Source organism: Brachycentrus maculatus, unplaced genomic scaffold (assembly GCF_059751285.1).
Source record: "Brachycentrus maculatus isolate JH-2025_06_01 unplaced genomic scaffold, ASM5975128v1 h1tg000440l, whole genome shotgun sequence".
Classification (NCBI taxonomy): domain Eukaryota; kingdom Metazoa; phylum Arthropoda; class Insecta; order Trichoptera; family Brachycentridae; genus Brachycentrus; species Brachycentrus maculatus.
In genome coordinates, this window is record NW_028281188.1 from 897,176 (window position 1) to 923,483 (window position 26,308).

The 26,308-nt window shown below is 32.9% G+C and overlaps 1 protein-coding gene across 1 annotated transcript; it reads right to left on the bottom strand.

The window, feature by feature from the left end:
* Positions 1-3,992: 3,992 nt before the first annotated feature.
* Positions 3,993-14,204, bottom strand: LOC148302573 (uncharacterized). The gene is made up of 4 exons (XM_088271416.1): positions 14,068-14,204; positions 6,265-6,780; positions 5,207-5,303; positions 3,993-4,138 (listed from the first exon to the last, which is right to left on the bottom strand). The coding sequence occupies exons 1-4, from the start codon at positions 14,077-14,079 to the stop codon at positions 3,993-3,995; spliced, it is 771 nt and encodes a 256-aa protein (XP_088127542.1). The 5' UTR covers positions 14,080-14,204.
* Positions 14,205-26,308: the final 12,104 nt, after the last annotated feature.

Below are 26,308 nucleotides of genomic sequence, written 5' to 3' on the forward strand. Positions count from 1 at the left end.
TTAGGACTAGGTCCTGTCATTCTCGGGTCGCTCCTGGGAGGTGGAAGACCAGCTATCCTTCCATCGTTTAGGTGGTCTTCCTGGGGGTCTGATCATGTATATTAATACAAATTAAAATAATGCGCCTTCACTGAGTTATTTCTTTTCAAAAGTTTATTCAACATCTCATTTATTTACGAGTACATCTTCTTTTAGTGTGCACACATAACATATCTTGCAGACGCAGTACCTTGTGCACCATTAAAAGTAAAAAAAATATGTATTGTAACTTCAGACGGTTGGTAGAATTCCATTTTGAATTGTTGGGTAATATATCCAAAATTAAACACGGTTATTGGATTGAATTCTACTTTTATTTACATATATATTATAATATATAAATAAAAGTAGAATTCAATCCAATAACCGTGTTTAATTTTGGATATATTACCCAACAATTAAAAATGTATCTTGAAATAGAAAATACACACATGAGAAGAACATTACACATGTGGATAAAAAATATGACTACTTTAGCCAGCCGATAACATGTATTCTTTTTTTCATTTTTGCTCAGTAAATCTATTTATTTGTCAAAAATGTCCGTAAAAACTGGTATGCATAAATACGACAGTTTAATTCTGAAAAGACACGCTAGTGACATCTATCGAGGATTTTCTCAACTATTTACATAATCCAAGAGAGTGTTCAATAACCGATCAATTACGCACAGTATTTGAATATCAAAATATCGAAGTAATTAATTTTGTATAAGATTTATAGATGTCATTAAAAATAAAAATAATAGCAAAATATAAAATCACTCGCCTTTTAGGTATATTCTGTGAAAGTTATTATTTTTGACATAAAGAAAAACAGTTCTTAAAAATAGTGGCAATCGCCTTCAATACTTTCAATTTTCGCAATTTCAGCATTGGTATTGCATGTGCTGTGATATTTTCATAGAGTGAATATTATCGCGGAATAAAAAAGTTTAAAAGTAGACTGAATGCAGTCGAAATGCGATCTCTCAGAAGAATGTGCGACAAAACGATGTATGATATATGTTCGAATAGTGAAATAAGGAATGAATGCAAAGCTGATGTAAGCATTATCGATAAAATTAAGAAAGGTGTGTTGAGATGGTTTGGACATGTAGAACGAATGAGTTAGGAAAGAACGGTAAAACAAATTTATGAGGCGAATGTTATTGGAAAAAGGAGCAGAGGAAGACCGAAAAAAACATGGCACGATCAGGTATGCCAAATACTTGAATGTGGTCAGGTGAGGAGTCGTAACAATCGGCGGGTATGTATGAGGAGATGCATGAACGTGGTAGAGGCGAAGAATGTTTGCAAAGACAGAGTGGTGTGGCGTTCTATTCTCTCTGCCTACTCCTGCGGAGAAGCAGCGTATGGTTAGTTAGTTAGTTTTTTTTTTTTTAAAGATATAATTTATTTGGGCTAATTATGAAACCAACTGATGTTTCTTGAACGGACTAAAGCATATAAAAAGTGCAAAAGATCTATATCTTACTTTACTTCATAGAAACATTATAAATTTATTTTGACTGTCGTTGTTAATTGCGTTAAACTTAACGATACTAGGCTACGTTTACATTGATTTTTAACACATGTGATACAAACCGAGGTTAGTTTACTCGTCACATGACAATTGTTCCTGGATGAGAGCAGCATACAGAGGATTTAAAGCTTGAACCCTCCAGCCTAAAGTCTTTTTGTAGACTTTTTATTATTGTATTTCTGAATACATATACATATATGTATGTATTTCAGAAAACATCTCCCCTGTAAGCTAAGTAGAGTCAGAGAAACTCTTTTCTTGTTTTAACTCATATCCATGCCCAATGGTGCATAGGACACCGTCTCATAATAATTCATGTCAAACATCCAAACGGGTTCGTAAAATAAAAACATATACCATAAAAACGTTTGAATATTTATTTTGCCTCTATTAAATCAACAATAAATAAATTATACTGAAGTTCTAAAATATTAATGTTCAACTAATATCTAAAATAAATAAATAATAAATTAAAATACAACAAAATATTTCAACGATTTTGATTGGATTTTTATTGCATTAATAATACTTATTAGCCTTATATTAAAATTCTTCACTTTGGTGACATTTCGTTGTGGTACGTATGTGTACGAATATCTTTATAAACGCATATGTTATCTGATCGCTTACTTTGTATCCATTTGTCATCAATGTCTGTTTTTAAAATCGTCGAAAGAGATAAAACGGTAAAGTTACGATGGATTAGAGAGAAAAGTTTGCAAATCTAACGTTTTCTTACAGAAAAATTTGTAAAATTTTAATAATAAAGTAAAGATAAAAAATTAATCAAAGAATTTATAAATTATAAAAGATGTTTTAAGTCTGCAGGTTGGAAATGAAAAACAAATAAATTGATCAAGCAGAAAAAATCATTTTTTGAGATTTTTAAAGAGAAATAAATGAGTGTGTTCAACAAAAGTTAATTGATTTTAACAATTTAAAAAAAAAAATATAATAAATAAATATTTACTAACATTACTAATATCAATTAAAAAAATACCTGTCATTCTGACATCATTTCTTTCAATTTTGTTGTATTGGTATGGTATGTATATGTATATTGTATAGGTGGGTTATATTACATTTTTATCATATATTGGTCAGGAATTTAAGAAAAAAAAGTTGATATACATCAATCGTTAGAAAATCACCTTCAAACTGACGTTTCTTGAACTAGTGACTGCCTATTTACTCTATAGAAACTGGAGAAATATAATGGAAATATTCTCTACTTATTTTCGTTGGAAAGTACATTAAACAAAACGAATTTGGTTGCGTTTGTATAGTAAGTAAGTAGTTGTATATGTAACTAACGAGAACCTATGTTTTCTATAGAAACTGTAGAAATAATTAGGTAATCCAATGTCCTACTCATCGCCGTTGGGAATTTCGTTAAACAAAACGAATTGGGTTGCATTTGTACAGTTTTATAAGTAAGTAGGTACCTAAATGGGTCCTGAGCGCCTGTAATTATCAGGAAAAAGCATGGTTTTAAATGGAAGAGGTTAAATTGTTTTTTGTAAGAAACTTAAACTTTTAACTGGTTTTATGAATTCGAGCAATAAAAAAATACAGTAGAAGATGATTTTCAACATTTACTTCTTGTAAGAAATTCAAATTCATTTCACGCGACTGAAAATGGCATCCTTCAAAAGGAACTGGGAGTGCGATTAGGACTCGCAGGGTCCGCATTCAACGGTATGAGGGCTGTCTGGAGATCGGATTTATACTCGGTGAAGACCAAATGCCGCCTATACAATGCCTGCATTGCTCCTGTTTCTCTTATACGGCTGTGAAACATGGCACCTCACAAGGGCCCAGAGCAGCCGTGTACTAAGCTTTGAGAATATGTGTTTGCGGAGAATTTTAGGCGAGCGGTGGTTTGAGTTTGTGAGGAATGAAGAGATTAGGACGTAGAGAGTAGGACGCAGCAAATCTTGGTCACAACTGTCGTCAAGAAAAGGCGATTCAGTTGGCTTGGCCATGTACTCCGCATGCCTCCTGAGAACCTTAATCAAGCTTGCCTCTTTTACAAGGCATCAGGTTAGCGCCGCCCAGGACGACCACTGCTGACAATTCGTCGGCAGTTCTCGTCAGAACTTCGGGACGCGGATCTGACTTGGGAGGATGCAAGGGAGCTGGCAGCCGACAGAAAAGCCTGGAGACAGTTTGTGGACTCCATATGCTCCACCTAGGGAGCGGATATGGTTTATTTTATTATTATTATTAAGAAATTCAAACTATTAACTGGTTCAACAAATTTGAGCAATATCAATTTATTCTTTGATATATTTATGCTCAAATAGTGTATTTTATCTAATAAGTAATAAGGTGTAAAAGGTAATTAAATAATACAGTTTTTTTTTGTAAATGGAAGAAATAAGCAATAAGTACAATAAATAAAGAATATTGACATAGGTAATAGAGTTCTAGAAGTGGTGTCCCATGGAGCCGAAGGGGTCTGGGTGCACGGAAGGCCCCAACTTCTTGACGACCGCATTGAAGCCGTGCACATCGTCAGCCACGTACTCCACGACCCGCACCGACCCGTCGGGCTCCACCAGCGAGTAGTGACCTGCAGCCAAACATTCAATCAATACTGTCATTAATGCCAATCAATAATCTAATGAGATGTGTACATTGTACATCCCAACATAGAAGACGAAGAATATGAACCATTCTACATTATTTGTGTAGAATTGTGAATGTTAGGTACACGCGTGTAAAGTGATCACTTAACCGACCTATGACAGGTAAGCAGACAATAATCACTTAGCCCTGTAAATACCCAGAATCCCGTATTCTTCTTCATCTATGTTGAGATGTCGAACACTGCAATATATCATTCTGAACATTTTTAATTTGTTAACGACGGATGTTGGAGGTCAAAATAAAATATGGAACAAAAGCAAAATAAAGGAATGGGTAAATGATCAAGAGTTAATTTTATGAAAATTGTAAACTGTTTATATTCTTAGTTTTTTTCTCTTTTTTGTGTCTGTATTAGGTTAAAATCGTTAAAAAAAAATGTATTAAAAAAGACTCCACCGACAAGACACACAAGGTGGCTTGGTGGGTCTCTGCAAAAAAAAAGCTCTAAAAATGTATAAATTGTGATTTAAATAAATGTATATAAATAAAAATAAAAATAAAATATGTAAAGAAACCCAGATATGTGAAAAAGTATTTGGATTTGTGACATACCCAAAATGTTGAATTTTATCCACTTTTATAGTTTTGTTTTGTTATAGTTTTCTTAATAAATCTAGGGATTTATTTCTCAGTAAAATATATTATTTTATAACACCACGCTACTCAATTTTTTTAAACGTCTACATATACCATAAATATCATGAAGCTTTGTGTGTGAATTAACTGAAGCCATCTATGCTTGATTTAAAAAAGCTTTTATTTCTGAAAAATCAGAAATCTTTGCATTTAGTTGTATGCAAAACCCTTAACCGGATCTTAATATTTTACATACTGGGAGATGCTTAAAGATATGATTTTCAATTTGTATGCAGCTTAGTTTCTTCACAACATTTTTTAGCGTATCCAAATCCTTGTTCACGAATCTGGGTTTCTCCACTACAGTAGAAAATGTTTTTAATATTAATGTTGTCAGTGTAACTTTTTGGCTTACCTTTGACAACATCGCCATCCCTGGTCTCCTGTTGTGACTTGATGTCGCCAGTGTGGGGGTCACTCACGGCGTAGTCATACGTGTAGGATGGGTAACCCTGGAATCAGGAATCAGGAATCATGCATCAATTCATGATGAATAGTAAATAACTACTATTCCATCTACTAGCGATGGAAATGTTTGCCACCTTAGTTGCGGCCGGCGTATTAGTATACCGTGATCCTCGCAATAAGAAAAATATGAAGAAAAACTCGTAAATGTTAAATTTTAATTTTTGACTGACATGGTGTTTATTTTTGACATTTTGTAAAATCGGTAAGTGATTTCGGAAAAATATACTCGACCTGTTCAATTAATACATGGACTGGCGTCATAAAACAATATGTACTTAGTTTAGAAGTTGTACTTTATACATTTCCCCCCTTTAAAGTAGTCACATCCCCAACGCACACACTTATTAGTATTTATTTATCTCGACGGTGTTTATACTTTTGCAAACAGTCACAGATCCCTTTTATGTGATATTTTTCAGCTCCTTTGTCGCATTTGCCTTAATCCCGGGAATCGTTTCAAATCTTTTATATTTGAAAGATCTTTTGAGTTTGGGAAACAAGAATAAGTTGAAGTGAGCTAGATCAGGTGAGTATGGTGGGGGGGAGAACAGTGATCGAGTGTTTGGCCAAAAACTCACAAGTTGTGAAACCTGAATGGGCTGGAGCTGATGTAAAAACAACGCCTAAAAGTATTAACTTTACTAACATTATTATTTTATTTTTTCACTCTAATATTTATTCAATATTACCCTGGACTGGTACCTGAAGCGGTTGGCTGATCACCTTTCCTTTATGTGTTAACGATCAAGATAACACTGCGTTTATATGATGCAGTGCCGTATGCACCATCGGGGTACAGATAAGGGTTTGAAGAAGAAGAAGAACATTATTTAACATTAGTTAACACTACGTAATTTCGATGTTAGCTTCCGTATGTAACGATGCCTCTAAAGGGGTTAATTATGATTTTTTTATATAATATGATACTAGTATAATTTGACTTACGTTTGAATCACGTGTGTATCCAGATCCGTAATGCTCAAACTTCTCAAAATTTAACGGTTTCCCTTCAGAAGGGTACCCAAAACCGCTACTTCCAACATCGCTGTAGGACACATCGTACGACTTGGGAGAGTTGTAGCTGTATCCTCCATATCCAGCTCCAGGGAACCCGCTCTTAAACCCAAAAGTATTCCTGCTCTTAAAAGAGTCATATCCGATCGAATCCATGGCCTTCAAGTTGTCGTAACCCATGCTGTCGTATGCGGGGCCTTCGTAGGAGTTAAAGCTGCCAATCCCGTCGGTATTTTTAAAGCTGTTGTAGGTTGGGAATCCGTCATAAGCTTTGTTTCCGTCGTAGCTGAAGGAGCTCAGAGGGTTGTAGCTCCCGAAACTGGATACATCGGAGGAGAAGCCGCCGGTCAGGCCGGTGTCGTAGGAGGGGCTGTTGTATGAAGTGTCGAACGAGTCGAACATGGGACTTGAACGCGCGAAAGCTACCAGCGCGAAAAATGCGGAAACCTGCAGACAAATAAATAAAAACGTATGGTCATAATTTAAGGAGACAACAATGAAGATATTTTTTCGTAGCGAGTGTTTTTGCCTAGAATTTTCACTCATGAATTATATGAAATTATAGTAACTTTAAACATAAAGAGTAAATCCACTCACGAGTAGGCATAGGCTATGAAACTTATAAAGTTGAAGCCTGAGTAGGGACATGATAAACGGTGTTGCATAAGCCGTAGCTAGATTTCAGAGTCACTTGGACGTTAGGTAAATCAACAAAAAAAAGATCTTTTTCTTCAAATTTATACAAATATAATAAATTTGTGTAATGTATAGCACATTGTAGAATTTGGTTAAATTGGGGCCACGAGCTAGTATGTAGTACGAGTACGGGCGTGCAATTCTAAGTGCTATCCTAATTTTTAGTTTCTCTCTCCTTTAATTACACAATTTCCTATCGCCTATAAGAAATAAAAACATTTTTTTATCAAGAAGAAACAAAAATTCACTTAATGATTTATAAAGAAAAAATATTGTACATAAATTAAGCAAGGTAAACAATAAATGCAAATCCCAAAAAAAACCTTTTTCCCCCTCCTTAACTCCCATAGTATTGTCATCAGTGCGAAACTGTCCACCATGCCATTGTATGATTTATGATCAACATAAAACCGAGTCGAAGTAATGCCCTATGCACCATTTGGGAGCGTAAAGGGGCAAGTAGAATTCATTCAAGATTAATTTTTACATTCTATAAAATTTCTTCATTTTCTGTGTTTTTGCCCTGAATTAGATAATGTTTTTTTTTTTAAATAATAACATTTTAATTGTATATTCTGGAATATGTTATCCTGGAATAACATAAAAAATATAACTAACCTTACACAATCTAGATTTGTGGAATGCGCGCCTGCTTATTAATACGAATAAGATCTTTTAAAGTAAACATTGTTGTCATATTTGCACATTAGATATTTTATTGTGTGCTAATCTGTGAAATCCTAAATAAGGGGAGATAATTCTTTAAAAAATAACCTGGAACAATAAAAAAATGTGTTGCTTATAAAATAATAATAAAACTCTTATCCGCACCCCAATGGTGCATAGGGCACTGCTTCATATGAACACAGTGTTATCTTGATCGTTTACACACGAAGGAAAGGTGATCAGCCCTCCGCTTCAGGTACCAGTCCAGGGTAATTTTGAATAAATATTACAGTGAAAAAAATCACTTATATTTATTTGACCCCCCTTGGGAATCTAACCCGGGACCTCCAGAACGGTAGCCGAGCGTGCTGACCATTACACTACAGATGCGGACGCTTATATAGGACGCAAAATACGCCAAGAATCAGCCTTTCTTTCATTTTTAGGTTCAATAAAATCCTTCCGTCACATAGAGTGATATTGAAGTCCGTTATATGGAAGTTCAGGTGTATGTTTGCAATATTTGTGCTGACTCATGATTCACCTCGCCGTATAACGAAACGTCGTTTCGGTTCATCGGCCACCGCCTATTTTCAATGTCTTCTCTTCCGAGCGAGTAGTGCCCTTGATTAAATGCTCATTTTTCATATATATTTCATCACCAAATATAAACGAATACACAATGTGTACTGTACAGTAAAACCACAATATAACGGACCATGTACATGTTAATCCAGCGGTCGGGGAACCGGGGTAAATTACCCCAAATGGGGTAAAAATGTTTTTTTGGGGTAAAAGGGAATTTTTCCTAGTTTGCCATTTCATAAACGTGTTAGGATTTTTACAAAATTAATAATAATAATAATAAAACTCTTATCCGCATCCCAATGGTGCATAGGGCACTGCGTCATATAAACGCAGTGTTATCTTGATCGTTTACACATGAAGGAAAGGTGATCAGCCCTCCGCTTCAAGTACCAGTATTTATGTCAATATTGAATAAATATTACAGTGAAAAAATCACTCATATTTATTCTTACCCCCCCTGGGAATCGAACCCGGGTCCTCCAGAACGGTAGCCGAGCGTGCTGACCATTACACTACGGAGGCGGACAAAAATTAAATACAAAAATACAAAATTAAACAATTCAAAAATCGATTAAACGCTGAAGACTATTCAAATTGCTCTAATATCTAATTTTTCTCTCTTTTTTGTGTGTATATTAGGTTAAAATCGTTAAAAACTTTTTTAAATGTATTCAAAAATAACTCCACCGACAAAACATACAAGGTAGCTTGGTGGGTCTCTGCAAAAAAAATGTTATAAATATGTTTTAAATTGTGATTTAAATAAATGTATACAGTTTATGTTAATAAAAAAAAAACTAAAAATCAAAAAGTCCCATTTTTTAAGTAATTGTAGCAAACATGAATCAATGTAATTTCTCCAAAAACTGAGAAGGAAACCTGAAAACCTTAATTTTCGTTTGATCCAATTTGAGAATATTATTTTGTTTGTCTATTACATACATTTTCATGTAACATTAATTTTATATTTCATGTAAATTAATTCAATAAACAAATTTTATTTTAAATATGCTTTGATTGTTTTCTTTTCAAAATGGGGGGAGGGGTTAATATTGACTAACGCAAAAATATTTTGGGATAATGGTTTAAAAAGTTCCCCGACCGCTGTGATAAACTCTGATGATGAACAAGGTTCTTGTCGAAACCGGTTGGAGAAAAAATGTACCAATAAAAAGTGTTTTAAAAGAAAGTTCTTTTATTTTATAAAAGTTTATAAAAGGTGCCACAAAGTATCTGCAAAAACATTTAAGAAAATAGTATTATTCTTCATTGACCCTTATCTGCTTCCCGTGGTGTAAAGAGCACTTTATTGAAAGCTGTCCCACCGCATGCCCAGATCTGATACAGAAGCATCTAGGCTTCCTGACAGATCTGCTCTTGCTAAGCAATTTTTTTTAAACTAAGTTGCGAAATTTATTGAAAATGTGAAACAATATAAAATTGTATCCCGATTTTACTGTGAATTTACATTTAAAAGCTTTCAATATACCTGTCACTGCCAATCTAAATAAATACAATATTGTAAGTCCATCACCAAATTTTCTAGAAGTACCGCGGTGTAGGCAGTGAAAGGGTATTTAGTTTAATTAGTCAGCTAGATCCGATTCCGACCCGACGTTGGCCGGTACACAGACGCCCACAGCCCCGACCAGCACAGCAGACAGACACGGAACAGTGCAAAGACACTGTATGCATTCGAATAAGCATTGTATTAGTAGTAATGGCACTTCCTCATTATAAAAAGATTCAGCAATTAGCTCCTTGTACCGGCGCCGGCGTCGCGCCGGTAGCGAGCTGCAATCGGAACGACTGCATTTGGAACGTAGATCCTTTAGCACCGTTTCCCAAGGCGACCTGCGCGGGAAACAATGGCCGCCTGTATGGTGGATTACGCTACTTGAGAGGGAAATCCTTTTGCCTAATTATATGCACACTCTGCTGTTTGCTTACAAGTCTCTGACATACATTAATATGTATATTTATTACTGTTATAAAATAATATACCTATTGGGAAATAAATTCCTAGATTTATTAAGGCCCCGTGATCAATAGCCCGCTATTTAATTTTCCTTAAACCCAGTTAACATTTAACGTGATTATTTTTTTCTTACAACACCACTTTTGTATTGAAAAAAATAAGTTTTTCTTCAAAATAAGTATGTATATGGTTTTGAAAAGAAAACATTTCTTGAAAGGTAAGGAGTTTTAAAAAATATAAATATTCTAAAAAAAAAAACAAATTCCATCATACATTTTTTTAATTGGGCGTAGAGAGACGTGTGACCTCTCGCGCAGCCGGTCGCTTGCTGAATTCTATGTGCGCGAGTAAAGCCTTGAAAACAAAACTATAAACATGGATAAAATTCAACATTTTGGGTTAGACATTTTGACATCTCAACATAGATGAAGAATATGGAAGTCTGGATATTTACACGACTTATGACCTGTTATGACAGCTTATGAGCTGGTTAAGTGATCACTTTATACACGTGTAACATTCACCATTCATTACATCATTTTTGTAGAATGGTAAATGTTAATGTGAACCAATATACGTGATGGAAGTGAAAATACAAAAAGCATTTAAAAAAATAAACGGAAGTCAACATCTTTATTACGCGGTATAGATGACGTTTTCATAAATTTTAACTTCGTCTTTATGCGAGTTGATAACCAATTATTTATTTATTTATTTGAACTTCATGTACAGAAAATAAATACGTACATTGGCGGGCTTATTGCTAAAAAGCGATATCTTCCAACCAACCAAAAACAGACTAGTGATATTGATCAAAACGTTTGATACCATTTATAGTTGTTTGCAATCAGAGGGTAGTTAGTACTTGAACTTAAAAAAACATAAATTATAAATTAACAAAAAAAACATAAATTACAAAATAAAAAAAACATAAATTACAAAATAAAAAAACATAAATTACAAAATAAAAAAAACATAAATTACAAAATAAAAAAACATAAATTACAAATTAAAAATCATAAATTACAAAATAAAAAACATAAATTACAAAATAAAAATATATATTACAAAAAATTATAATAAGGCGGGCAAAGGAAAAAGGGAGTTTAAGGATGGAGGTAGAGGGAAAAACTAAGGGAAGAGGTTTGATGGACAGTTAGGATTCTAATGATAAAAAGTAATGTCTCGGACGTTTTTAAAAGTTATTATATAACTAACTAACTAACGATCATGCCACTTTCCGCAGGGGTAGGCAGAGAGAAAAGAACGGTCATACCAATCTATCTTTCCACACAATTATCGCCTCTTTCACATTCATTATTACATACATCGATTATTCCGAATTATGATATTAATTTTTATTATATTGATTATTGGAATTCAATTATGTGTATTAATATTAGAATTAAAAGTCCAAAAGTAAATCTTATCTTTACTACGTCGGTAAAAACTTACTTCCGTATGCAATCAATGCCCAGATATGCTCTCTGATTTTTATATAAAAAAACCAACTTAATTGTTGATTTACGTGTATTTATTTTTAAACGTCACGCATATATTTTTTCTTTGTGATCGTGTCCTTTTTTATACTACTAGAACCACGTTCTAGAAAATAGATTTCTAAAGTCATAGAAAGTGCATTATCCTCGTCTCTTTTCTTAAAATTCAAAACATTCATAAAAGTAATGTATGTTTTGTGCATCGCGAATATTAAGTGATGACACATCGTTTATAATAAACAACTCATTTCCATAAGCTTGCACTTTTTACTTTTCACTTTTACACACCCAATGGCGACTAAGGAAATACATAGGATTGACACATTTATCTTGATAGTAAATCACACGAAGGCAAGGATGACATGGCAATGTTTGTCCTGTCCATGACATTCATTCTCTGTAAATGTCTTTGCACTGTCCCGTGTCTGTTTGCTGTGCTGGTCGGGGGTTGTGGGCTTCTGTATACCGGCCAACGTCGAATCGGAATCGGATCTAGCTGACTAATTGAACTAAACACTAATCCCTTTCACTGAGTACTTCTAGAAAATTTGGTGATGGACTTACAATCTTGTATTTATTTAGATCGGGAGTGACAGGTATATTGAAAGCTTTTAAATGTAAATTCACAGTAAAATCGGGATACAATTTTATATTGTTTCACATTTTCAATAAATTTCGCAACTTAGTTAAAAAAAAAAGCAGATCTGTCAGGAAGCCTAGATGCTTCTGTATCAGATCTGGGCATGCGGTGGGACAGCTTTCAATGTCCATGACAGTTTTGTCCAGTCCATGACAATGTTAATTCTATCCATGACAGATTTGTCCAGTCCATGACAATGTTAATAATATCCATGGTAGTCTTGTCCTGTCCATGACAATGTTTATTTTTATCCATGGCAGTTTTTATCCTGTCCATGGCAATATTTATCCTATCCATAGCATATTTTGTCTTATTCATCAAAATGTTTGTCCTGTACATAACAACGTTTGTTTTGTCCATGAAAATGTTATTCCTGTCCAAGACAATGTTTGTCTTGTCCATGACGATGAATGTTTTGTCCATTTGCAATGGCAATCTCAACATATTTAAGCTTTGCAGCCTCTCATTTGGAAAAACCTCTGCATATTATTATAATATCATTGATAAAATGATTTCAAAGGGATACTTTTTATTACATCTTAATAAATAAAAATTCAAATGTTATTTTGTTCAAAATCTTAAATCTCGTCAAATTTTTAATTGAATGTTTTGTAATTTTAATACAACGTTGTATTAAAATACAAAAACGTATTTTTATATTTTAAAAAAATGTATGTGCGTGTATGTGTAAGGATTACAAGAATTTTAACCCGATCCTTACTAGCTGTATCCTACTCTCATTATCGTAATTATAATCATTTTATTGTTTTTCTTGTGATAAGTCCAAGCAATTGCTATTTAAAATGATTAAGGAAACACTTGATTTTACATCACATGAGTTTATTTATTTATGACTCCTAGTTTCGGGAGCTAAGCTTTCATCTTCAGGTCTGAATAATAACTATTATAATTAGTTGTTATTCAGACCTGAAGATGGAAGCTTAGCTTTCGAAACTAGTAGTAATCGATAAATAAACTCAAATGTCATAAAAATAAGTGTTTCCTTAATCATTTTAACATGCCTTACCACGAAGCAAATGCCGAAACAATAAATAAAATAATTGCTAATTATTTTAGATTTCCAAACATATTACATATATTTTTTTTTAAATATCGTTATTCTCGTGTTTAGCGGATTTGGCTACCATGCTGGAGGTCCCGGGTTCGATCCCCAGAAGAGCAAATGAATATAAATGTTTTTTCGCTCTAATAATTAGTTTATAATACCCTGGAGCGCAAGACTGATCACCTTCCCTTAATATATATATATATATTTTTTAAACCCTTATCCGCACCCAAATGGTGCATAGGGCACTGCGTCATATAACGCAGTGTTATCTTGATCGTTTACACATGAATGAAAGGTGATCAGCCCTCTGCTTCAGGTACCAGTCCAGGGTATTATTGAATAAATATTACAGTGGAAAATCACGTATATTTATTTGAACCCCCCTGGGAATCTAACCCGGGACCTACAGAACGGTAGCCGAGCGTGCTGACCGTTACACTACGGAGGCAGACAATATATTAAGACGATTAATAAACGAACAGCTTAACATTGCATAAATTTGGTGCTGTGCCCTATGCATCATCGGATAAACATGAAAATAAGAAGAAATTTTTTTTTTAAACTAATAATACGAACTGTATGAAGACGAGATACATACCTTTATAATCATGGTGATATTTTGTATAAAGGTGAACCAAACTTTTTGCTATTTAGATTTTATATTTAATTTATATTTATAAGGTTATACTATAAATTAATTTGATAAAATACAAAGCACTTGCCACTTGTGGCCTTGTTACATGCGACTGGTCAACTGGTCATTTTTTAGAGATGCGAGACAATTTATAGTTGAATGGATTTGACAGCGCGTACTATTGGGGACAAAATTAGCTAAAGGGATATTCGCAAATACATAATTCATTCCACCGGAGACCACTGGAGACGTCACATGTCTATTCACGCCCGATTTTTTAAAAGAATGTATTATATATTGGATATTATACAATCTTTTAAATATATATATATAAATATGTATATATGGAAAATATATTTTTTTATTATCTTTTTAACTCCTTCCTTACAATAACTATTTTATTTTCAAAACCATACAATTATATAGAAAAAAAATTATAAAAAATAATGTTTTAAGAAAAAAAAATCGTAAAATGTTACTTACATTTAGAGAAAATTAAGTTGCGACTTAACGAATGCTGGATCTTAATTGGTGAAATTAACAACAGAAGACTATACCAAATGATCAACGTATTTTCATTCAATATTTCATCTATATATATATATATATATATATATATATATATATATATATATATATATATATATATATATATATATATATATATATATATATATATATATATATACATACATATATTTTTTTTAATTTATAACTAGTTGTACCGAGCGACGCTGTAACTCTGTCTGGTTAAATGGAAAAGAAAGAAAAGAGCATAAAATGACATATAAAAACACATATTATGTTGCTGTGTCCTAAATCATAACATTTTGAGTGTGTCCAAATACGTGTGTCACAAATCTGGATTATCTCCAATTATAGGAGTTAGTTTCATATTATTTTTTGACATCTCATCAAAGGTGAAGAAGAATGTGGAAGTCTGGGCATTTACAGGGCTGACGACCGTCATAGGCTGGTTTAAGATATCACTTTACACACGTGTAACGTTCACCAATTCTACCCATTATTGATAACCACGCTACTCAAATTCTTGGTAGTTAAAGAAGCTAACTAAATAAATTAATTTATCAAATTATAAGCTAAAATGCTAAAAATGAAAATGATATTTTCTGGCGTTTCTCATGTATGTGATCGTAATCCAGGATTCGTACCTGACATACTAATAATTAAAAGAGTGTCTGCTCAATAAAAAGCTTCTTTTCATCTCAGAAATAGATGTCTCTAGTGAAGTTCTGGTGATTCAAGAACAATGTTTCAATATTGGTTCATGTGTATATATAGAATTTCCAAGAATTTGAGTAGTGTGGTTGTCATTCCTGAATCACAGTTAACAACTAATTTTTAAGAAAGTAAATTTCTTTCAAACGCAACCTCTCCCTGTCATTCTTCAGCCAGCTGATAAATAGCAGAAGAGCTTATTTTTCATGACTTATGTGAAGCCTGTAAATGTTCAATGTATTGAGAGATTTTTTTTAATCGAATAAAAATAACGATTTATAAATACAAGTGAATAAATTATTCAATCCACACCCAATGGTGCATAGGGCACTGCAACAAATTTAGGCAATGTTTATCCAATCGTTTATTATATGAAGACAAGGTGGTCAGTCCTGCGCTTCAGATACCAGTCCTAGGTAATATTGAATAAATGTTAGAGTGAAAAATTAACTTATAAACCCTCTCTGGGAATCGACCCGGGATCTTTAATATTGTAGCCAAATGAATCGAATGGTGAAGAAAAAACAGTAGGTAAAACAAGTATTAAGAGGGGAGTGTGATGGTAATAGAAGCCAAGGAAGACCGAGGAAAGCTTGACATAATTAAGTATTTCAAATACTCAGGGCGTGGTTAGATCAGGGGACGAAATAATCGGCGGGTATATATGAAGAGATGTATGAATGTGGAAGTGGTGAAGATTGTTTGGAAAGACATATTGGTGTGGCGTTCTATTTTCTCTGCCTACCCCTGCGGAAAGCGGCGTGACGGTTAATCACTTTAAGTTTTAGGATTTTTTTATTCTGTTCTCGCATGGAGTAGAGATAATGTAGGCAGAGATCCGCTTGTAATCGAATCTTGTGACTGAATTTGTGTTTGTTTTGGTTCCTGTGCCCAACAGGGCCATGGCCGTCTGGCGTCCGACGTCTCACTATTAAACTCTTTCGTAATACAGAATTGAATACGAAATAATTAACGTTTATTGTTCTCTGCACCCAAATAAGATCACGAAACTGGCGCTATTTCCCGCCATTTTGGGGACCAAATACAACATGGCAGTCAAAATACAGACTCATTGAAAAATGAACTAAGACTGTCAATGTTCGACCAATTCAGAGAATGTAATCATTTAATATCGAACATTGGTTTAAATTAACAAAGGGTAAGTAAATAGAAATAAATATATTATTGTCAATACAAACATTTGTATTTTTTACGTCAGAATTTTACATTTTGATAGTTAATGTTAAGTCCTGTTAAACCTCGATATAGCGGACCTCTATTTTAAAGGGAAAAATTCCAGTCAATAAATATTATCCGAGTTTTCGTAATTTAAGAAAGTTGCTTATAAGAAAAAAAAGGAAGCTTCAAAAGTACAAACAAAACTTAGTTGTTTTTTCAAAGTACAGTAAATACAGTGTTATTTTTTGACATCTCATCAAAATACCATTTTCATTTTTATTATTAATATTATTATTGGATTATCTCTTGTAATTGGAGATAATCCAGATTTTGTGAACAAGTATTTGGACACACTCAAAATGTTGTAAATAAATTATCTGGTCAAATTATAAGCTTAATAATAAAAATGAAAATGGTATTTTCTGGCGTTTCTCATGTGTGTGATTATAATCCGGGATTCGGATCTCACATACTAATATAAGAGTTTCTGCTTAATAAAAAGCTTCTTTACATCTCACCAATAGATGTCTCTAGTGAAGTTTTAGTGATTCATGAACAAGGTTTCTAAATTGGTTCATATATATAGAACTTCCAAGAATTTGAGTAGTGTGGTTGTCAATAATGGGTAGAATTGGTGAATGTTACACGTGTGTAAAGTGATCACTCAAACCAGCCTATGACGGTCGTAAGCCCCGTAAATGCCCAGACTTCCATATTCTTCTTCATCTTTGATGAGATGTCAAAAAATAATATGAAAATAACTCCTGTAATTGGAGATAATCCAGATTTTGTGAACAAGTATTTGGACACACTCAAAATGTTGTAAATACAGTGTTCACATAAAAAAAAAACGAACAAGATTTTAAGTTTTTTATTTATTTTAAACTTATTTCTATATGGCGGACTTTCGGCTTTAACGGACACCACCTCCCCCAATTAGCCCGTTATATCAAGTTTTTACTGTATACTAAAATAAAGATCTGGTCATGATATCAAAGAAAATTGGCATTCTGACATTTGAGGTAAGTATTACTTCACGGTAATGTAGGCTTAGCTAAATACACCCAGATAAATTTATATCAATACAACTCTCAATTTATGGAACTAATCAACGCCACAGTGTATGCATTTAACATAAACCTAGACTCTCGACCAGATTCGTAATCAATTTTAATCTGATTTATGTACAAGGCGATAAATTTATGTTTTTTTTCTTGTTAAGGAGCAATGTTCAGTTTTTTATTTAAAATTTTATACAGTCAGTATCATTACTGTATAAATCTGTAGAGATTTGGATGGAATGAAAAATGAAACTATATTATTTTTTTTCTTTATTAAATATTTTGCATATTTATATATATATATATATATATATATATATATATATATATATATATATATATATATATATATATATATATATATATATATATATATATATATATATATACAGTATCTACTCAATGAATTAGGGCCACGCAGAATTTCGCGCAATTTCTCAATTCAAACAGGAATAACTCAGAGAAAACCTTGAATAAAACAACATTGAATTTTATTTACATATGAACACTTTATTACGCTTAAATTATGCATATATTTTCATATAAATATAGTTAGTATTTAGTATTTCCACCTTTGGCAGAAATAACTGCCTCAATTCTTTTTGGCATACTTAAAATGCACTGTTTTATCATGTTTTTTATTTCTTCGTCTTCTGACCAAATTTTTTAATTTTTTTTTTAGACAGTCTACTGTCGGATTTGGAAATGAGGATACCTTATTTTTTAACATGCTCCATACGTTTTCTATAGGATTAAGGTCCGGAGAATTTCCAGGCCAGGGGAGCAAAGGCAGATTTTTGTTAGACAAAATTTTTATTATTGATTTAGCCCGGTGGCAAGGTGCCCCATCCTGCATGAAGGTGTATGGACCTTCTGTTGGGTCGAGTGTATGGTAGAAGGGCAATAAAATTCGTTCGAGGACCTGCTTATAGGAATTTTGGTTCATTGTTCCTTCCACGAAAAACAACGGCCCAGGTAAATTGTTAATAATACATGACCATATCATTGTTGCAGGGGGGTGTTTGATAACTTTTACCACACAGGCCTCATTGTAACGTTCCATTGGTGTTCTCCTGACGAATCGACGGCTCTCTGTCACGGTTTCTAACCGGCACTCATCACTAAAGATGACCTAAAAAATAATGAAAATTTAAGTTTAATTCAAATATATAAGTTTATTTACTAAAATGATATGTTGAAAATTCAATTTAAATAAATACCTTTTTCCAATCATCTACCGAGTAATTTCGATGTAGCCTGGCCCATTTTAATCGATCCGCTTTCATTCGTGGTGTCAATTTTGGTACTTTTACAGGGCGCCTGCATTTCAGATTTACTTCGTAAAGACGTCGCCTCAGTGTTGATACCGATATATTTATACCCTCTTCTTCCAATTTTATTTTTAATTTTTTTGCTGATGCACTACGGTTTTCTAAGGCACTTTGAACGATTTTTCGATCAGTCCTCGGTGTTGTTTTTCTAATCCTACGACAGTTCTTTCGCCGATTGCTGGTGGCGGGTGACTAATTTTTTATTGATTTTGAAATTCTGTCCACTGTTTGACGAGAAACGTTTTCTTTTTTTGAAATTTCTCTATTAGATAGTATTTCTTATTTCAGTAGCACTATAACACTAGACTTTTTTTCCTCAGAAATGTCTTTACTTTTTCCCATTTTGTCCTTTTCAAAAAAAACACTTGTGTTTACAGTTTTTTTTTATACTTTATGAACTAAAATTAAAAATTCAGTTTTTTTCACAAGACACGATAACTATATAACCTCTCTGAACAAAACAACAACCAAAACTCAAGAAACTTCACTAATAAATGAGATAGGACTATTTTTTGAACTTTCAACTATCTGTCTATCTGCGCTAATTAGGGACCTTTCTCAGAAAAAGGGTTTGAAATTTTGTAAAGGCTTAAATAATCCAGGTATATTTTACATATTATTGAAGGTAATATACATGATATTAGATGTCAATAGAAAACCTAATGTATTTATGTAAAATAAATATAATAATCCAAAAGATTTCAGAGTATTCAAAAAAATAATGGGTGGCCCTAATTCATTGAGTAGATACTGTATATATATATATATATATATATATATATATATATATATATATATATATATATATATAAATATATATATAAATATATATATATATATATATATATATATATATATATATATATATATATATATATATATATGTATATATATATATATATATATATATATATATATATATATATATATATATATATTTGGTATTTATTTATATTATTTAGAATACCAAATTATGAGCATTAGACCATTGTTAAGTAGCTGTCAATAAATGAGAAATCAATTACCTGTCACAGATTCTCGGGTAAAAAAGTACGCCAAAAATTAGGCACAGTTTTTCCACATTCCATTGTTTACTTTTCCGAGGGGTTAATGCAAAAAGTATCGAATTTGATAGGAATAAACCTTTTTGATTCCAATGATGAAGCAACTTTTTAAGCGCATCACTTTGACTCAGCCTGGTTAAATGGAACGAATAAAAGATAGAAAGCATGCACACCTTTATATGTTTCATTTTAAAATAAATGTTTCGTTTTACTGTTCTTTCTTCACCCATTCATTCCAATTGTCCAAACCATCTCAACTCTATGCGTTGGAAAAGCCTCGATGAGGACCTATCCAATATTGAAACTGTTCATAAGGAACATTCCTGAGAGATGGTATCACACATGATCAAAATACATTGATATATAAACCAAGGTAGGACACAAAATGCGGAAACCTTACAAGTCGAACAGAAGGTCTGTGACGACAGTCAACAGTCCGGCTTCTCCTGAGGAGCTCTACGTAGTTTCCTCCCAGCAATGAGCAAATGCTGACAAGCTCCTGATTGGCCCGCACTAGATTATCCCTCCTGTTCCCAACACAGATTATAATAAAACATTTTTTTAGCTAGAAGAAACAAAAATCCACTTTTTTTTCTTCTAGCTAAATTTTTTTATCTATAAACCTTAACAAGCAAGGTAAATAATAAATGCTTCTTCTTCTTCTTTTTTCCATGTTCGCTCCCTAGGCGGAGCATATGGCCAACACGAGACGTCTCCATGTCACGCGCCATCTCCATGTCAGTCCGGCGTCTCGAAGTTCCGCTGAGTATAATGAATGTATCGGTGAATGGTCATCAGCAGCCTTCCGGAGCGCCGGAATCCTCGGGGTTGGAAGAAGAGACACGAGGGGTTGATGCTCTCAGGTGGCATTCTAAGGACATGTCCCAACCATGTCCACCTTCTCCTCTTCAGGACTTCCAGTTTGAGGGGCTGTTAAGTTCTTCTCCCCACATCTTCATCCTGACAAAGTCATACCACTTTATACCCAGTATTCGCCTCTGGCACCTTTTTTCAAAACTTGCTACTTAATAGTTAGTTAGTTAATAATAAATGCAACTCCCATATAAAAACAAAAAACCATCTCAACTCACCTTTCTTCATTTGATGGATAATCTCAGCTTGCATTCTTTCCTTATTTCAACATTTGAACATCATGCATCGTTTTTCTTTATAAAATGATTAACGTGGACAAATTAAACTAATTTTGCAAGTTTGTACTACGAAATTTATTACACTACATATTTTATTTCAATTTACAAATATACATCTATTATTATGTAATACGTATAATACAATTGTATACATTCAGACCGTGCTCAACATGGGGGATACATTCCGACAAGTTTCAGTGCTAAACAAAACAGTGTTAAATGAGGTCATCTTAGTAAATACTTTTATCATACATCATACATATTGGAATCTTTTTTATTTATAAGTTTTTGTTACTATTTTATAATACTTGTATTTATTTCAACATAAACCGAAATTCCACATAGATATAGTCTATGTGTATATACAATACACACTATGAAGCTTATTACAGCAAAGCCTCAATATAACGGACCTCTATTTAACGAACTTCAGATATAACGGACAAAAAATCTGGCCAAACGCAAAAAATATAATAATATCCTGGTACATGCTTAAATTCAAGTGTCGCCGCATGTAAACGATTTTTAGCGACCATTATGTCTCAAAACTTCTAAAATGCAAACAAAACTTGATTCCTTTCTAAGCAGGATTACTGAAAACAAGCGTGTCGATATCAAACAGCAACGTCACTTCACAACGGGTGTCCGAAGACAATAAATGGAATATCATTTCGCTCACTCCTTTCAAGAACGTCATAAATCAAAAATCGTCAATTTAGTTGTGCATGTTCTCGGAATGCCCAGAAAATGTACTATATCCCAGCAAAAGCGGCATATTTTTAACCTAATATGTACAGGGCAGAATGTGCTGTTTTTGCATTTTGAAGAAAAGGTATTGTTTAATTACTTTTTTTAAATTTACTAAATATTTTTCAAATGGAGAAAAAACCTTCAGGTTTTACCTAAAAAGATCTGTGCACAGTTAAAAGTTCAATAAGTGGCTTGATATTTATTTTTGATACATTGTATTATATTTTTAAACTTTAAAAACGTTCTCCTGAAAAATCAAGTTTTTCGATTTATGATGTTCTTAAAAGAGTGAGCGATTTGTGTTTTGTATTGTTTATTTATATCTAAATACAGTTTTCATAAGTTTTTTTTATTAATTTCAAACACATTTTTGTATAATGGACTTCTGTCTTTACCGGACACCCCCTGCCCCAATAAGTCTATTATATGGAGGCTTTACAGTATGTATAATCATTTAAAAATAGAAATTGGTGGCATAACAATAATAAAAAAAATAACAGTGAAAGACAAAAAATAAATATAAATTCTGAAAAATATACTATGGTATAATATATAATACAAGGGTTAAAAAAAAATTATAACAAATTTCTTTCTTTTTTCGATGTTCAAAAATAATAAAAATTAAGTAGATACATATATATATTTTATTTGAGGTACAGTACCTACCACACAGCACAGCATAAATTTCCTTGCTTTTTTCAAAAGTAACCTTAATCCTAGAGTATGGAATGTATAACAAAGCTGTATATTTCTATGCTAGAAGCAAAATGATAGCCCATCTTCAGAAAGGTAAACAAAATTCTTGGTAAGATACTTTGGTGCACTGGGGTTATAAAAATGTTGTTAAGTACTGAAATAGTACAAAGTTTACAGTAATTAAATTAATCTACGGTGCCTTAGTGTTAAGGCAGTGTGTACTAAGGACGAGAAAGTATTTTTACCCGTTCGGTCGATTGATGCTTAAGGACGGGAAGGGTAATTTTACCTCCTGCGGCGGCCTCATTTCAAAATCAGAAAAGAAGGAATTATTTAATATTTTTTATGAATATTATGTACCAATCTCTTTGTTAACCTCTAAACTTCTCGATTTCTAGTGTCAAACTTTCCATCCCGTGCTGGATTGTTTTACATTACAATATTTTTGACAAAAAAACATATTTTTGCCTATTTTTGTAGTGAAACTTTCGGAAATCCATCATAGATGTTCACAGTACACAATTCACTTTATGTTTTTATAGTGTATTAACACAAAAATATTAACATTTACGGACTCGAGGCTGAAAATTTGGCAGCTGTATAGAAGATGCGGTTGTCGTATAGTCCATTCGTTGCGTGCGCGCAGTTTTTTTAAATGCGTTATATTAAAAAATAAATGTAAATTAAAATGAAATTTAGAAAAATATTTTAAATCAAAGTTTATATTAAAAAACGGACATGATCAATATTTCGAAATTGTGTGAAAATCTTCAAAGCAGGGATTAGAACAAAAATGCATTTTGCATGTGGGACATCAAAATGATGTGACTTTATTCATTTTCTCGCGTATTGGTAATGGTCGCTTTCACCATTTTTGTTTTCAGAATCGTTGTTTCTTATAAAAAACATGATATTTTCTTCATTGTCATATAAGTTTTAACTAGGAAGAGATATATTTGTGACGATAAAAGTTATAAAAAAAAAATGCTTCCAGTATTCGAAGCATCGCACGATAATTAACAAAAAAAAAATAGCACGAAAATATCACAAAACACCGTGTTACACAATCACTTGTTAGTTAATTATAATACCATTCTCGTTCCACACAGTTAATAAACATAATAATTATGAAAATAGTTAATGATAATTTAGATCGCCTAAACCAATTGAACAGACTATAGGATACTGAGAGCACGCGCCGAGCACGAGCCGACCGGAAGTATTCACGATAAAGTTGACACTAAATTGAAATAATTTTGATATTTTATGACACTAAATCAAAGAGAACTAATTCATCCATGCCTCAAACCAAATTTAAGTGCAAAAAATTATCCATAGGTGTTGATATAAGTACGTAAATTTGAAAAATGACTATGCATGCGATCCGCAGTCAACGGTACTTTTATCAAAAACGACAATAGATGCGATCCGCAGCTTACGGGTTAACAATATGAATGACAATAACTTTCACAACTCTGAACTGAACACACTCTTCCAAAACTACCCGGGGACGAGCTATAAGATCTAGCTTACCAACAAACAAACAAAAATGGTTCTATGTTTAACCATTTTTATTTAGTGTTTAATTTAGTCTTAATTGTATTTTTTTTTTAATGTGACAAAATTAAATAGTTGAATGAATTATGTCATCTTTATTAGTGGTGCAATAGGTTAAGGACTTTACTATATGTACACAATTATCGAATCCCGTCGCCAGCGTTCCGCAGGCGTAAAATAACACCCGTCCTTAGTGTGTTAATGGAAAATATAACACATAATAGTACACAATTTAAATCTACAAACTAATAGCTACATATTTGTACTATGAGAGATTTAATCTGAATGGAATAATTACTTCTCTATAGATGGCATCTACAGGTAAATTGCTGAATAAGGTCTGTATGTATAAATGCCGTTAAGTTTTTGCCCCTACATTATATTAACAGTTTCATACATATTTTTACCAAAATTTTCTCGAACGCAAGCTTTGAACATATTTCTCGTGACAATTTACAAATTCTCTAACCAGATTTAATTAAAACAGTTAAAAAAATCAGATTTCCAATCGACTAAAACTTCTTGTTTTTGGTACTATGTGACGCATGCGAAAATTGCTGCTTTGGAATGACTACTGCATCAATGCAATCAAATGACACTTGTTTTGAGTTTGGAAGCGCCCTTTCAACCTATAATATGATTTTATATGTGGCATAAAAAATCATAATTTACAACTGTATTAGTAATATATTTAGGTTAATGTTTTGCACTGGGTACTTAGATCAAAGATCAGGGGAAAAGGTTGTTGTCACTATAGCAAACACAGGATTATTAAAAAATATGGTAGAACAGTTGGCCGAAAAGCGGTCATACAAAATAAATTAGTTATTTTCTTAATCATAAGTACATGCTAAAATAAAATAATAACTCATGAGGTATATGTGTACATAATACTAAAAACAATATTATTAACTTTTTTTGCATTAAAAGTAATCTTAAATGGAAATACCAAGGCCAGTGCCTTATATATTAACACATTGTTTCCGGGCGGTTTTTTCATCAACCCCGACACTAATTAGTATACTAATTAGAGTCATATACTAATCACAAGTAACCGCAAACCCAACTGCGATCTAAACAATGTTTTTTGGTGTCTCGCGCTGTGCCAAAAGTAAGCAAATAGAACACTTTAAAGCGTCTCCCGCTCTCTACCAACAGTATGTTAATGACGCATTTAAGCGTTTCTCGCAAACAATGTGTTAAATGTAAGTCTCTCGCGCTCTACCAAAAGTAAGCGAATGGAACGCTTATAATCGTCTCCGAGGTAAAGATAACAATAGTATGACAAAGACGCTTTTAAGCGTTTCCCGCAAACAATGTGTTAAATGTAAGATCTGGCTTTATACTGGCAATATCGTATCAGTTGTTTTGGATAAAACATATTTATCATCTCTTCTTCTTTTGGAGCCGTTCCCGTATTCAGAGGTTGGTGTTCATCTTGCCTCCGTACTGGTTCCTGTCCCTAGCGGTGTGGAACAACCGTATTACTCCAAGACCCGTCTTCCGCAGCGATGATAGATATCCTTCTTCTTCCTGTTCCTTGGCTCCCTTCAACCTTCCCTCGGATTATAGTGTGAATTAAGGAATATCCTGAACTCTGCATAATGTAACCAAAGAACTGAATCATTGTGAATTAAAGATTAAAAATGCACAATAGTGCAATTCTCCTACAACTCTAAAAATGTTAACACGTTGACTGCCACGGCAATTTTCAGTATTCCGGTCTAAATAGCCAATTTCATTTAATCATATTACATTTTTAAAAACTATAATTTTAGTACATAATTATATTTTCTGTTCATGTAAGCCAGCATTGATATTTTGTTCTCTTCCCAAATACAACGAATTACTAACGAATAACAGATAGCTACAGGAATATGGCAAGTAAACACAGTACGAGATAACTCCTAGTCGGCATTCTAGCAAAGAGCGTAATCCTAGAGTTACCTTGTAGTTGGCAGTCAACATGTTAAAGTATTTCTTTTGCTATTGAGCATTTATACAGATTCTCTTGCCTCCTGACAGATTTAAGTGTCGAGCATTTTTCTTGTTAATTATTAATTTAACCAGGTACTTGAGCCCATCTATCAAATTATAACAGATGCAATATGGCAACATTTGTATCCGCTGATGTTCCACCAGCATTTTGGACTTTTGTTTCTAATGACTGGCATTTT